The sequence below is a fragment of the Falco biarmicus genome, chromosome 8, assembly GCF_023638135.1.
Source record: "Falco biarmicus isolate bFalBia1 chromosome 8, bFalBia1.pri, whole genome shotgun sequence".
Classification (NCBI taxonomy): domain Eukaryota; kingdom Metazoa; phylum Chordata; class Aves; order Falconiformes; family Falconidae; genus Falco; species Falco biarmicus.
This window is the reverse complement of record NC_079295.1, coordinates 58,978,802-58,994,067: the sequence shown is the minus strand read 5'-3', so window position 1 is coordinate 58,994,067 and position 15,266 is coordinate 58,978,802. Positions and strand designations below refer to the sequence as shown.

General features: G+C 43.4%; 1 protein-coding gene across 1 annotated transcript; it reads right to left on the bottom strand.

Moving 5' to 3' along the window:
* Nucleotides 1-3,940: 3,940 nt before the first annotated feature.
* On the bottom strand, nt 3,941-13,728 carry NMUR2 (neuromedin U receptor 2). The gene is made up of 4 exons (XM_056350537.1): nt 12,659-13,728; nt 7,620-7,704; nt 6,201-6,326; nt 3,941-5,200 (listed from the first exon to the last, which is right to left on the bottom strand). The coding sequence occupies exons 1-4, from the start codon at nt 13,376-13,378 to the stop codon at nt 4,941-4,943; spliced, it is 1,191 nt and encodes a 396-aa protein (XP_056206512.1). The 5' UTR covers nt 13,379-13,728; the 3' UTR covers nt 3,941-4,940.
* Nucleotides 13,729-15,266: the final 1,538 nt, after the last annotated feature.

The window sequence follows — 15,266 nt, the reverse complement described above, 5'->3', positions numbered from 1 at the left end:
AGACAGTAACAGAGTCTTCCACTTCTGGTGGCACATGAGCTTAGCTCCCTGCCCCTGTATCTGGGTTATGACCAGAGCAGGCTACCGACTAGCCAAAATGTGAAATGGAAAGAAATATGGAAGAAAATCAGCAACCCTTGACCAGGTGAGGTTCTTACATTATGGTCCATGCTTATTTCACACATGGCAAATTCCTTTTTATCAAGTCAGGGAAACCAGTCCTGAATGATGCACAAGATGGTCACTGGCTTTTGGTGCATGAACCTTTATTGCTTGTGATCTACCCTAACAGCCTCAGAAGCGTTTATTTTCCCATCAGGGAAATCTGCAAGGCCCAAATTGGGCAACCCTCTGCAGAGTTTCTTTTCAAAATCTTTTATCCCCAGCTTACTCTGGTGGACATTTGTCATCGTTGCATCAGCTTGAGCAAAATTCTAACCCCAACTTTTAATCCTTGCAAGAGTTTCTGATTGTTTGATTTCCTGTCCTTTCCCCTTATTCCTCCTCGGTTTATTGTAGAAAGAGAAAGTCCAGATTATTGTTCTGTTTTTGTTACCATATTTTTCCTTACTTTAATATCCATTTGATATGGAAATGCTACAGCTCAGCCATTTGCTAGTCTGTGGAACAAACCTCAGTGGGGAAAACCCTAGCAAGTATCATACTGAACAGCAGAGAAAATGAGGCAAATGACTGTGGAAAAAAAGAGGGGGAGAGCGGGCCTGGCTGTTACACAGCCTGGGAAGCAACACTTTTTGGTTTGAGACCTTCTCCTGGCTATGGCAACCATGCTGCCCAGTTTTTACTCTTGCCTCCTGAAGAAGCGGTCATGCAGAGCACTTGGATGCAGTAAACCACACGGGGATTAATGCTGTATTTTCATGCATGTATACCAGCTGAAATAATCTGCTTTTTTTTTTTTTTTCTTTTTCAAAGTACTGTGATTTCTAATAAGTCCTTAGTGTCCTGCACTTGGTGCTGACTGAACACCCAGGGGATCCCCATTTTCTGCTACTCATATGAAATCAGAGGGAGAAATGAGAAGCACGATTGCTAAAGAGTGGACCAGACATAGGAAGAGAGACTCTAGTGTATTTATTTTCATGTTACACACAAATACATATAAGCAGCTCTGCAGCTGAACATTTAGTTTTACTGATAAGCCATAGTTTTAACACTTCAAAACACAGTAGTGTCCAAAACCTCTTCAGATAAACTGAAACAGAGTTGTCCACTTGCTGTCATGGTGTTTTTTCCAGTACTGAACCTGGCTTTAGATCTGAGCACCACTCATTGGTAATGCAAACAGTTCTTCTCTCCTTTAAGTGCTTCCTTGCAACACATTTCAAACTGTCCATGTTTTGCTCACCACGCTGGAGCATTGCCCCAGTGCTCCACATTATCTGCTCACACACTTCCCAGAAGGAAACAGAAGCAGAGAAATAAATCAATAGACAGTTCTGTCTAGAAAGTCACGCTTGACTTCAAATAAATACATTTCTATCACACTAGACCACTTTGAGGGAAAATAAGTTCTCTGTTTTCTTGCAAGAGGAGCTTTTCTCTAGCCAGTTGCCAACGTTTTTCAGAACTTGGCTATGAAAGCTGCTAACTGTATAAATAAAGGAATATCATCAGCTTTCATGACATCTCTATCCATCTTCCCAGTATTTTCGTATTTGGATCCAGCTCCAAAATTCAGCCAGGTAAATATCAGAACAGAGTGATAAAATAACACAAGCACTGACCTTTTGGGAAGAAAAGCCTCAAAGCCACCAGCGGACATTGACTACACTTTAGGTATAAAGTGCATTGACTGCTTTCTACAGACACCCCCACCCCCCACCCCCCTCAAGAACGAAGGGGTACTGAGCTGCGCTGTCACAGGGAACCAGGGAACTGAACTCGGAGCACTCAACCTCAAGCCAGCCCACATTTTTTTCACAGCATAATGTAGAAGACCTTTGACATTTCTCTCCCAATAACACTTTCAGAGAAAGTTTGACTTGGTGCAGGACTAAACGTTTTCAGCTTTGCTTTTGACATTTGTCCAAAAAAGCTGAGTAATTTTTGGTTATCAGTGTCACTTTTTAGATGGATGTCAAATTAAATGTGATAAAAACTGCTTTTAGGACCAAAAAAAAAAAAAAAGTTATTTCAGAACTGGAGGTGAGTTCCTGGTCATTTGCTTCTAACTGTTTCTCTTCCAAAATTTCCCCATCCATGCACACTTCCCTGCCCTTCCACCCTGCCTTCTCCTTCCTCAGAAAACCCTTTGTCTTCCCTAGTAACAAAAATTTGGCTGTTTTGTTTAGGATCACACAAAATCTTCACCCTACAGCTTCACATTCCAATCCTGACTGCAGGTCTGTGTGCTCAACTGCAAGTCAAGAGATGCATTTAACAGCCCTGAGCTTTGCAGCTGAGCTTGCACTTGTCCCATGAGGGAAGGAGAAGAGAGCAGCATCACTCATGCATGTCTCTCCATGCACCAACACAAGACTCTGTCTGGATCTAAATGCATAAGATGCATTCAGAGAGCCACAAAATCTTACAGAGGAATGTCTCCATCGTACGGTGGATGTGTGACTATGTCAAACTGTACTGTCTCCTCGCTGTTTTGCCTGGGTGCCTATGATGGCAGAGAGGACACACTTGCAGTGGCACAGCTCTGGGATAAAGGAGGATAACCCCCTGAGCTCTGTTAGGGAGTTGCACAAGTGATGCACAGGGGGAGGGAGGAAATCCTGCCCAGCCTCTGCCCAGGTGGTCCCCAGCCCCTCAGTGGGAGCCCAGAGCTCGGTGCCCTGCGCAGGGCCCTGGGCAGCGCGCAGGCAGAAAGGCACCGCCGGCGCGGCAAGTCCAGAGGGAAAACGCGCTTTAATGCCTGGTGGAGGGAAAAATGATAATACTGAACTGGTTAGAAACGTAAGTGTCACTGATAAAACTCGAGTGTCCACTTGGGGGTGGCAAAGTATTTCAGCTGTGTCTTCAGGGAGCAGGAACTGCCTTTTCTCTCCAGGGTTTGTTTCTCAAGATTGCAGCTGGTAAAACAGGTGGCTCAGAAAACATGGGTTAAAATTCCCCTTATGCTGTGGCACAAGGTGACTCATAGCTGCTCTGAGCCCCCCAGGTCTCGCCTCAGCCAGGAGTCCCACAGCAAGAGGCAAAACAGAAGATTTCAGGATAAACAAGGTAAGAGCCCGTTGTAGCAGGAGTACAACCCTGTCCTCCTGCAGTGGGAAACATTGTCCAGCTCCCCAGTGACCATAAGCCTTTATGCATACAGTGTACCATCTATCAGGAATTAATGTTTTATTTGTTACGACAATTCTGTGTGCTCTGACTGTGTAAGTCCCAGCCCCTCAGTGACACACATGAGATGATTTTTTGTGGCTGTGTGTGCCAATCTTCAGCCCAGTGTGGTGGGTAAACTTAGCACTGTGTCATGATGCACAAGGGAGACGTTTCTCTGAAACACAACGAAAAGGCTTTGGAACATGGGACACAGAGGTTTGTAAGATTCTTTGTCACATAGCAGATTCACTCCAACCTCCCTTTTACAAAACTCTACAGGGTCCTGACCCTGCAGTCAGTGGAGCTCAGGAACTCATCCGCTTGGATGTAAGTGTATTGTCTTCATGATCTGCTTGCATGACTGGAACGCAGAAGAGTTTCTCAGACCTTATAACGTGCTTTGTGGCAACACCTTTATCCAGTTCATGCAATATCACTGCAAAACTCCCTTTTTTATTGCCTTTGTATCAACTTCTCTGACCCTGCAGGTTTGTCCCAATTCCATGTGTTGTCAAAGCTGTCCAGGCTGTTTCCTGGTGGTTACTAACCCCACATAGATCTCTTGACTTCTGCAATCTATCTGGTATGGGCAGGTGTGAAGTCTGCTGGAGCACAATCACAAGGCTTCACTGGCCGAGACAATGTGTAAGCATCTGAAGTTCAAGCAATGATAAGTTCTTGCAAACTGCAGGACGTGGGACACAGCAGGGACCCACCACAGTCCATATGTACAGTCAGACTCCGTTCAGGCAGATGGGCAGAAATAAAATTCTCTGATGCACAGGATAAGCCCACAAAGGCTGCAGACTTTCCACATTCCCTGGGCAGATACCCCTCACCAGCCGCATTTTGAGTCCCACCAGGAACACCCTCAGCCCCCAGGATCTGTGGCGTGCGTGTGCCATTTCAGCACTGTGTAGATATTGGCAGACACAGTATGAGGAGCTATGGCAGTGACTTTGAGACTTGTTAAAAATAACCCACTAAAGGGTAGATTTTTTGACGAAGTGATTCAAGGCATTAATCACCAACCTCCATCTGAATCTTTACCTAGCTCAGAAAGCAAAAGTTTGCTTTACATTTATTTTATAATTATTGGCTCCCTGGTTCTTCTGACCTAGAAATAGCTGTTGCTGGTGTCTGATGTTTATCATTCCAGCTCAGAGCAGTGCTTGTTCATGCCTACTCGCTCACTTTGGCAAGAGGGGTTTGCAACAGCCGCATCTGGAGAAGGTTGTAGGAGAGAGAAGTGGGACTGGCTTACCTAAAGCTGGAAGTGGGTAGACAAGGCTTGGACGGCAAGCTGCCCTATTTGAAACTAAGTGAAATCTGATGTTTAAGTAAGACAAGCTTTGTCTCCCTCCTTTGCTGGTAACATTGTGAATGTGCCTAATTTTTTTAAAGCAGCTCTTTGCTGGCATAGTTTATACTCAGTAAACTGAGATTTCCAGTCCTCCTATTAGCCTGAGGGTAATACAATGCTTCTCAATCACCTGCTAATTACAGTCTCCTGGTTCATTCATTCAAGACCCCTCTGTAAACTTTCCTTGCTAGAATCAGCCTTTCAGGAGGGTCTCTTCTCTTTTTGTTTCTTAAAGTAATTTTCATTAACTTCTGCCTCACCTGGATCACAACATGGAAAGTCACAGCCCAGTGCAGAGCTGAGAGCTGCTGACAGATGTCCTGTGTGTGGCAGGGAGACTTGTGTCTTCAGCAGAGTCCATGAGATTGTGGTCCTCAACCACGAAGACGCTCTGCTGGGCAGAAATCTTGCTAGTGGGATGTTTTGGGGCCCAGTGCTTGCAGCAAGGAGAAATCACACTGAGGAAAGCCATCCTGAAGCGCTGGGACAAGAGATTGTAAATGATGGGGTTTGCAGCAGAGCTCAGATAGAAGAAGACACCTAAGAGAACAAGGGTGGGAAAAGGAGAAAGAGCTCATTTGGGTGTGAAATGATCTCAGGAGAGGAATATCTCTTCGTTGCCTACACTGTTCCACCAGGCTTGGGTGCAAGGGTGGCAGCAGCGACAGCAGAGCGCTGCCTGCTGCCTGGCTGGCACAGGCAGAGGGATGTCTCACCAAGGCTAGCTCAGGCACTGCAGCACACAAGGAAAGCAAAGCTGGAGAGAGTGGAGCTCACTATCTCCAGCTGTTCAGGAACCAGCTCTCGCTTGAGCTGTGCTGACCTGCCTCCAGCACAGCCCTCATCCCCACAGCAGGACTTGCACAGCTGGTGCCCCCATCAAAGCTGTCAGAGGAGAACTTCCAGCCGAGAGGAGCTGATTTCTCACAACACACCAGGACAACTGCGTGAGATTGGATTTGTCTGAGCTGCCTAATGGCCACATTCAGTGTTTTCCCATGGCAGACTGAAAATAAGATTCCTCTTTGAAAAAGCCTTCATTTTATGGTTGGCAGGGCCATAAACATTTGGTTTTATCACCCGGTTCTGAGCAGTATGTAAGTCTTTTGCCTTGCCATTTGGTAAGGTTTCCCATTTGCCTCAGAAACCGTCTGGAGGATGATGCCTGCTGTTGTGTAGTCATTAAAAGCAGCTGAACGACAGCAGACTTCATTTCTGAACACTCCCAAGAAGGAAAAGCAGCTGGTAATGATGCATGAGATCCTTCCTGCTCCCCCCGCCCCCCCCCCCCCCCCCCCCGCTTCTTTGTGAATATTCAGGCAACTGTACAGGACAACATGCCCAGAGCTTGAAAGCTGCAAAAACTTGTGTGCAGGTTTTATTTCAGGCACAGTTCTTATCACTGCACCAAATCACAAGAAGCTTTTCCATGCATGTCTCGTGTCACCTACAAAATAAATGACTACATATTTCAAGTAAACCACTCATAAATGTGATCTTGTCAGCCCCTTTGCTAGCAAGGGGAAGAAGAAAGCTTTACCTGACACCACATGAATTAAGTTGAATATATTAGCCAGAGGCTCAGTCCATTCCACAACAAAGCTGAAGAAAAGTCGATCTATATGGAATGGAGCCCAGCAGATAGCAAAAACCATCACGAGGACAACTAACACAGAGAAAGAGGAGCAGAAAAACAAGTCAGTTATAGAAGGATATGGTTCAGTAGCCTGCACAGAGCAGAGATAGTTCAGAAAGCTGTACGAAAAAACTAAATATACAAATTTTATTCATTGTTTCAAAACTTTACCCATCCTTTCTGTCTTGCCATTACCAGCTAAAAGAAGAAACTTTCCACTGACTTCTGTGTTGGATAACTCAAGGCATACACACATAATGACATTCAAACCAAGCAGGTGACAACCAGGTAATGCTGTGGCACGTACAGAGCCTAAAGAAGAAACTGCCAGTGAGACATCTGGATTCATCTGTGGTACCTGGGACATATTGTCTCCATTATGCCTTGGGATTAATTTCCTCTGCACACTGTTTGTACATCACATAGCAGGATAAGGCCATAGGAACCATGCACTGATGGTAAGTCTGTCTGGGTACACTGCACAGGATGAAAGAAAAAGGGTTTGCCTCTGTGCACAGCTTGGCCTGTGCTGCCTTTAGTCAGGTGTTCTGGCAAATCCATTCCAGACTTGGGTCCTATGAATATCTCCGGTCACAGTCACGGGGCACAGAAAATCAGTCTGGCTCCAAAGTAAAATTTCCTAGTTCAGCTGGTGACTTAAGCTGCCTAAAAGAATAATGTTGTTGCAGGGAATAGTGAAGGTGATTTATGTTTCCTGCATAAACACCATCTCTGTAGTGAGGTGTTCTTTATTTGAAAGACAGCCTTGAATTAGGAAGTGGGGTGACCACTTTCCAGGCAAGTCTGCCTAGGTCCTGTTTTTTCTTGGGGAGGTCTAAGTAAGCAGTCTAAGTCTAACTCATCAGTAGGTGATGTATGTGGTTTGGCAGGACCTTCCTGTTCGTGCTTGAAGTGTGATGCAAAACAGGTGTACATCCTTTAAAAATGTACAGGATGGACTATTTGCACTCTGAAAAAGGGGGGTCCTCCCTGGGGGGCTGCAACAGCCAGGTTTGGAGTGAGGGATATTAGAGAGTTGCCATGCAAGCATCTGCCACATACGTGTGCTATACCTCCTCTCGTGCTGGGGAGGAAAATTCGCCTTCTGAGTTTTTTGGTAGTTATCCCTGGTCTTTCATTCCCATACCCTCTAAGTCCAGATAAAACAGCAAGAAGCCTTTTTTTTTTTTAAAAAAAAAAAAAGAAATAATCACAGCTGTTCATCTTATAACTCTTGTATCCAGTGAATTTGCCTGATACCCTTCAGGAGCTGGTCACCCTCTTGTCCATGGTAAATAAAACACAGAAGGACTCACTACTTACACAACATCTTGGTGACTGATTTCCTGGATGGTCTCTGAACATTCACAGCCGTTTCCTCCACTTCCAAAGATTTGTCTCCTTTCAACTGGCAAAAGGAGGGAAACAAAAGGAGAACTTAGACAGCAGAAAATATCCCCACCAGACATAGCCTGTTTTATATTTTGATAGCTGTATTTTGAGAAGGCAAAGTTTGAGGCAGCTCAGGATTCACTGAAAAAAATCTACATTTAAATTTCAGTTTCAGTCTAGGGAAACATTGAAGGTTTAGGTTCAAAACAATCTGCAGATTTTATGCATCTGAGACTGCATATTTACAGCAGTTTTGTATTTCAGTTCCCCACTTGTCCCTTCTCAATGAGTCAATATTTGGTTCACAGTTTGTGTTCAATTTCAACAGTATTTTGCTAGGCATTATTTTCTTTTCTAGCAAAATATTGTTTGTTTATTTTCCTAAAAGGGTTCCCCACAATTAAGCACAAACCAATGATCCAAAAAATAACCACAGAAGCCTCAGTGAAACACAGCTGTAATCACTGGAAAAATTCCTGTAGAATTCAAGGGAGTTTGTTTTGTGGCCTGAGTGTTTGGACTAATTGATATTCAATCCATCTAACGAACAACCCCCATATATGCTCTCTTGCAGCCAGCCAGTGTGCACCTCTGCACAGATTCAGCCACATACTGCTCGCTCACAACAAGGTGGGGGTGTATTTTCTCCAGTAGATTTTCCTGGACCTCTACAAAATGGACATAAAGAATAATAATCTGGTCTTCCCTGAAGTGCTTCCCTAATATGCTTATGGCAAGACTACCCGTGCTTTGGTGATGAAAAGACCAAGTCTAGATAATCAGGACAATTGCTTTGATTATAAAAGGAATCATCTATGGAGAGTGCATAATTGGATGCAGCTTCCTGAAGTGGGAACTTCTGATTAGCCAACACATTTGGAGTGATGCTTTTGTCAACTGAGAGAAATTGGAAACAAACCTTTTAATTACATGGGAAGGAATATCAGGAATGAGGGAAAAGATAGAAATCAATCTGTATTTATAAAGATCTTGTGAAAAATGCTAGTTGTGCCATTTTCTTTTGCCTTCTACACTGTGACTTTACTTCCTGACTTTTGATTAACAATACTTCCCTTTAAGGATGATCAAATGAGACCTTCTTTCAATCTTCTATTTACTCATAAAACCCATAAAAGGGAAACACGTGTAAATCAAATTATATTCAATTATAGTGCAATTCAGCCTCTCATGTATTACGTTATTCCCTTTGTAACTTTTTGTCATAGCCACCGTTACTTAAGGAAGAGACTCAGTTGATTTGAAACACATCTAGCAATAAATGTCTACTCAGATTGATTAAAACCCTGAGTTTCCCTTCAGTGGTTTTCAGTCTCAGCAGTAATCTGTTCTAGGCATATTCCAAAGCCTTGGAGAATACAGTACTCTGATGCTGTAATAAACCAGGGACACATGTATCTTTATTTTTCACCTTCCTCCTGTCATTTTGATGATGTTATAAGGCTCCTTTTTAGCCTCAAGTGATAATGGGTGGAAGTATAACTCGTAAGAATAAATCAGCAGTTGCAATTTAATAAAACAACGAGTTATGACACAGGGGAAGGGGGAAAAAAAAAGAAAAAAGCAAAAAAGGAATGGGTCCATGGCACAGGTTGTAACTTGAGTTCATGCCAATGGCTTGACAGAGGGAGCACTTCAGCCAAGGCAGTGGTTAATTTTACATCACTGTGGATGTATTGAGGCTATGTAGGGTTGCCTGGAGATGAATGTTACCAATTCACTGCAAAAGAATTAAAAGTGTCTGGAGCAAGAAGCTGAAAATTGGATTCTCCCTCCACATATTTATTAGCTGCAGCATTTCATGCTAGAAATCAAAGGGCAGGGTGAAATTAGGGCCTCACCTATCCCCAGGCAAACTAGTGAGGCCACTCAGCAAAAGCAGAGCTGTCTTCTGTAAGCTGCTTGGCCTGCCTGACACAAGTAGTGACCCAACTTTCTCTGCAGCTGATGGAAAAATTGATATTTAAAACACACATGGCCGGTGCTACAGCATGCCGCCCTGCCTGTTTCAGTGATCAGGCTGAAGACGTTGCCGCCTGGCTGCTCTTAGCTCCCCATTGCGAAGGAATCTGTGTTAGGTTTGCTGAACCACCTCCACGTTGTGTGCCGGGCTTTGCAGAAATCAGCTAAAGGCAGTCACCGTCCACAGATGATCCTGGTTTTAACAACCGGGCATTTAGGGCATAAAGGAGAATTTGATGTTACATCTGGAGCAGCTGTGCATTGGCAAGGGTAAGTTGTCTTGGTTCAAAGACAGCTGGAGTCAAAATTATCGAGGTGTCCAATGTGTTACTGCGGGGAAGTGACACCAAGATGAGGGCTGGGCTCTTAGCAGAAGAATTGTCCTGCCTGAGGTCAGTCTAGTCCCACCTGATCATCTAGATTCCCTCAAAGATATCTGAGGTGGGATGAATAAGTCTTTGGACTCTCCACTCCATTCACTGTCAAAAATCCTCATTAAATAGAATCTGACTTTTAGACAACCAGTGATAACCACCTACCCCTGTGTCCTTTTAGAGATCAGTTTGAATGAAACGGACAGGGACCTTGCACTGAATCCTGCTGCAACACAGCCTTCTTCCCAGGCAATGCCACGCCATCCCTATCAGTGCTGCAGGGGTTAATTCCGACAAGCAGCCCTCTCCAGGGCTGTCATTTCCCTCTCTCCTCTTCCTCCTCAGTTTTTTGGTTATAGGTTGCAACCAGTAGCCCAACAGCTGAACTGAGTTTAAAGAAGAGCCTGGCTGACTGGGGGATTGGTCCTGAAGGCACCTGTGGTGATGTGTGTGCTCATGAAAGAGGCAGCAGGAAGCTTCCACAATCAAGCCTAATTACAGTGTAATCATCAGGGTCCTCTTCTTTCACTAATGCTGGAATTACCTACTGACCATGCCGGTGTAGTATTAAAACATCAGGCCTTAAAATTATAACCAAGTAGGTCATGAAGTAATTGATCATGAGGTAATCAGCCTAATGGGTCTGTTAGCAATAAATTTCCCAGTGGAAGACAATTTTTTTCCTTTTTACAAGGGATTTAATTGAAAATTAACTCAGCTACCATATGACCCATGTTTACTACCTTCTTACAGGTGCTTAAATATGTCACAGGTTTCCTTCTGTACTGCATCCTGAGGCTCTCCTGAGCACTGGCAAAGCTTGAGAGAGAAACTTTGGTGAGGAAATGCCTTCTCCATGAAGCCTGGACTTGGAAAGGCTACGTCCCTGTTTGCTGAATTTGAGCTGCTGTACAACCTTTGGATCAATGCTGAGCTTTTTCACTACAATCTATGAACAATATGTGACACTCAGGAGACTGGAGCATTGCTGAAGCTTCATAGATTTTCTTGTCTGTGAGTAGATAAAAAGTGTCTTCTCTTGAAAAATCATATATATATACAAGATTCTTCTATCCTTTCTGTTGAAAAAATGAAATTACCTTCCCTAGTGCAGTTTGGAGCATGATGCAGATATACTCAGGATGGATGGTGTTGTTTAAAATTTGAAAGTCTGAGTTGAACATACAGAAAAGCAGAGGCATAAATGATGAACATTGCAGCCCTTAGGAAAGACAGCTTGAGCATATTGGTAAATATACAGAAGTCCTGGGGGGCAGCCCTCGGCTGGTACCTAGTTTCTCCTCTGGGATGGGGATTAGGAATATCTGCTGCCACAAACGGAAGTTATTGCAGTCTTCAAGACTTCTTTTATTAGTTCAGGGATTTATCTTTTTCTCTTTATAACAGCTATGTTTTTAGCAGTTTTCCCTCCCTTCCAGTCTTATTTTGCAAAATTTTCAGTGAAACTGTGCAAAGACCCCACAACAGCTGCTGGGCAGTGGGGATAATTTAACCCATTCATTGCTTTAAAGATCTGCTGTGTGTTACAGATTTATGGCAGTTAATCCTTGTAGCTTTTCCTGGGTAAGGAAAAATTGCTTCTCTATAGTTTCAGATAACAGTAAATATCAGCCAGCACAACAAAATGATACATACACCAAAGGCAGATGTTGGTTGAATTTCTTGCATGTTATTCAGTGAGTTTGTTTGTCTCTACTAGCATATTGCATCCCTGTCTTGCTATAAGATCAGACACAGCTTTTTAAACTTCAGGTTATATTCAGTGCTATGAGATAGGTTTTATATTTTCAAAATACATGTAATGTACCAGAAGGAAAAAAAGTCATCAACATGCTATGATTAGCAGTTCATTTCAGTCTTGTGCTACATAGTTTTGTAATACTGTGATACTGGTTATTTTATCCATGCATTTAAATGATGAATCCTTGGTAAAACTAGTCTCACTTTCTGAAGAGAGAATGAATATGAACTCTAAGGTAGCCTTAATCGATGGTGAAACTATGCCATTGTTACTTAAAGAAATCACTGCTGAATTTGCTAGCTGTAGCAATAAGCTAGCATTTCAGTTTATGACAGCTTTGTGAGTTTTAACAACAGATTATTATAATCATCTCCAGGGAAGGAGGAAAATAAAGTAATGCAATGGAAATTCCACAGTCACAAGAAGAGGGAAAACAAATAATACCCAAGATTCAATCACTAGCCTGCTCTCTTTTTTTTTTTTTTTTTTTTTTTTTTCCACATTTTCCTTTTGGTCTATTTCCTTTTAGTCCCTACTGCAAAGGTGCAAATCTCTGAGAGGCTGGATTCAATCTCCAGACTTGGACGTTTAAGTTGCATTCAAACGTGAGCAGCAGTAATGGCAAGATTTAAAAAAAGATTGGGGTAAATTATTCCCCATCATAGCTAAATTAATTTCAGAATGGGATTACACCAAGAAGTTGGATCCTCTGCTTTCAGAGGTTTTAAATGCTTCTGCTTTTTGGGGGGGAAACAAATGAGCAAGAAAAGGGTGCAATCACTTAAAAGGCACATACAGACACAAACACACAAGGATGAGCTAAGAAAACACTGAGCAGCCAGAGTAGGACTTACTCTCAGCCCCATCAGATAGTACAGCACACTTATTACCCCCATAGGCAGCACATAGAAGAGAAAAGAAGTAATCTGGACAATACAGTTGTAGATCCACATGGGCATGACCACAGTGCAGGTAGCAGAGCCAGGGACCAGTGTGCCATTGGGGAAATACTGCAGCATGATGCCATGGGTGCCCGTGTTGGGGAGGGCGAAGAGGACCGAGAGGACCCAGAGCACCACGATGGTCCTCAGGGCACGCTTGCGAGTGCTCTCCAGCTTGGCACGGAAAGGATGGAGGATAGCAAAGTATCTCTCCACGCTGACTGTGGTCACGCTGAGGATGGAAGCAAAACAGACTGTCTCAAAGAGTGCCGTCTTCAGATAGCAGCCGATGGGCCCAAACAAGAAGGGGTAGTTGCTCCACATCTCGTAGACTTCCAGTGGCATCCCAAAAAGCAGCACGAGCAGGTCTGAGATGGCGAGGCTGAAGAGATAGTAATTGGTGGGGGTCTTCATGTTCCGGTGCTTGAGGATTACCAGGCAAACTAAGAAGTTACCTACCACCCCGACAACGAAGATCAGGGTGTACACCAAAGCCATGGGCAAGAACAGATGGCTCCGCCTGGGCCCACACAAGAAGGCCAAGTAATCCTCGGTGCTGTTTAAGTACCTCCTGAAATGTTCTTCCTGTAGGGCGAGGTGATGAAACCAGGAGCTATTACTGATCCAGGCCATCACTGGATCTGCTGAAATGTGTCACAACTGAGAGCCAGTCTTCTTTAACTTTCTCTGAGCTAGTTTGCTCACTTTTTGCAGTGAGAGAAAGGGGCAGGGGGTGTTGTCTTGCCAGACCTAGATGCACAAAGCCACCGAGAGATGTGCGTGAGTGTGCTTGCCTGGCTCCCCTTAAGGTTTTGCTGTTGTAACAGCTGTTCCCCTGCAAGGAGTCCCTTAGCCAGAAAGCCCCTCCTTTCACACATATTCATTGGCTCGCTAAGTGCATTAGATTATAGAGTAAGAAAAGAGGTTCCAGCTACTTGTATCAGCTCCTGTGGCAAATGCATTTAGAGAATCAGAAAGGTGGGATTTAGAGAGCTGGAGATCTGGAATATAGGATGTGAGACTAGCTGCAAGTTGTTTGTACTTGTCAGAGGGTGAGAAACCAGACAAAAAACCCCACCAACTCCAAAATTCAGTCCCAAAGGATTTTACAATATTATATTGATGCTACATCCAGTTACGAGCCTCAAGCAAAAGAAAAAATAAAATTCTGGCATGACTTTATTTTTCAGATCTGCTGATTTTTACTTGCTGTTGTCTACAGCAGCAAGTACTTGGGAACAGTCTGATCGGTAGAAAGCCAACCTGGTTTTATAGTCATTCTTGTGGTATTAGGCTACTATCACGTTTCAGCCTTTTTTTTAAAGACTGTAACTTTTTTCTCGTGAAATCTGACATAGGATTTTAATTGCTTTTCTTATTGATATAAAAATATTTTCCCACTCTCCTGTTATGCTGGAATCTGATCCCATATTCTTAGCTAGCTTTGTTTTGGGAATATTTCTGAACACGGTAGTATTCCAAAGACATATTTATTGCCTCCAGAACTAGATTTACATGAATTTTTATAAACTCTGATTTCTTCCTGAATGACAACCATTCTGCAAACACACTTTCTGAGCCAAAACGTGTATCTTGCAAGGATGATGGCTGTGTCAAAACAGATCATTTAACTCCTTATGAATGCTTGATTTCTTGCTGAATTTCTCCAAAACAAAAAAGCTTTTAAGTGCAGGGATGTAATTTTCTGAGATTCATAAAAAGTTTAGTTGTTTGGAATGAAAGAGGTGCAGAAGCTGAGGGCTAGTTTGGGGAATTTTTGTCAGCTTGATGTGCAATTTGTCTGCCCAGTATCTCTCACTAGCTCTCACTTTTGAGTACCTGCCCGGTGTCCTCCCTGAAGCCATGTAAACTTTTTACATCCCTAGCATCCTTTGGCAAGGTGTTCCTTGGGTCTGCTATTTATGTGAAGAAGCACCTTCATTTCTCTGACCCTCTAGCTGAGTATCCCTGGCTGCTAACATAAGACTGCATATTTTTAACGATCCAGAAGCAAAAGAACAGCCCTTTTGGCTGGCATCTCCTTCAAAATCCTGACAAAAGCAAGTTTTTAAAGGAAGATGCAAACTACTCCACTGTAAGTTGCTAGACAGTAAACTCATCCCACACAAAACCTGTTTTCTAACTCTTGAAGAACTGAGGCTGGCTCACATCATGCCTTCTTTACTCCTTCCCACCTTAACATCTTGTGGCTTAGTAGCAGTCCAATAACCTTGCAAGAAAAAAATATTGTTGTATTTTTTTATCTAAGAACAGACCGTCCCCAGAAATAGCAGCAGCAGCTGAAGAACCGAGGTTTGGTCCCATTGAGGCATATTCCATGTGTGGAGCCTGAGGCTTACTGTGCATTTGTTTTAAACGTTGAAGGCATGGAAAGTACCACGCCAACTGTACTAAAAGACAGAAGCATGTCTCTTGTGCTGACTTTCAGGTCTGCTGAAATTATCTCGCACATAAAATATCATCATCAGAAAAACCCTACTCATTTCTTTAAGCATTGCAC

Excerpts from the sequence above, each read along its gene's own strand:
- NMUR2 (XM_056350537.1), bottom strand. The coding sequence starts at position 13,378 with ATGGCCTGGATCAGTAATAGCTCCTGGTTTCATCACCTCGCCCTACAG. Across the intron at positions 7,705-12,658 it reads ACTATCTGATGGGGCTGAGA|TTGAAAGGAGACAAATCTTT; the intron begins GTAAGTCCTACT and ends TCCTTTTGCCAG. Across the intron at positions 5,201-6,200 it reads CTTAATTCATGTGGTGTCAG|GTGTCTTCTTCTATCTGAGC; the intron begins GTAAAGCTTTCT and ends TTGTTCTCTTAG.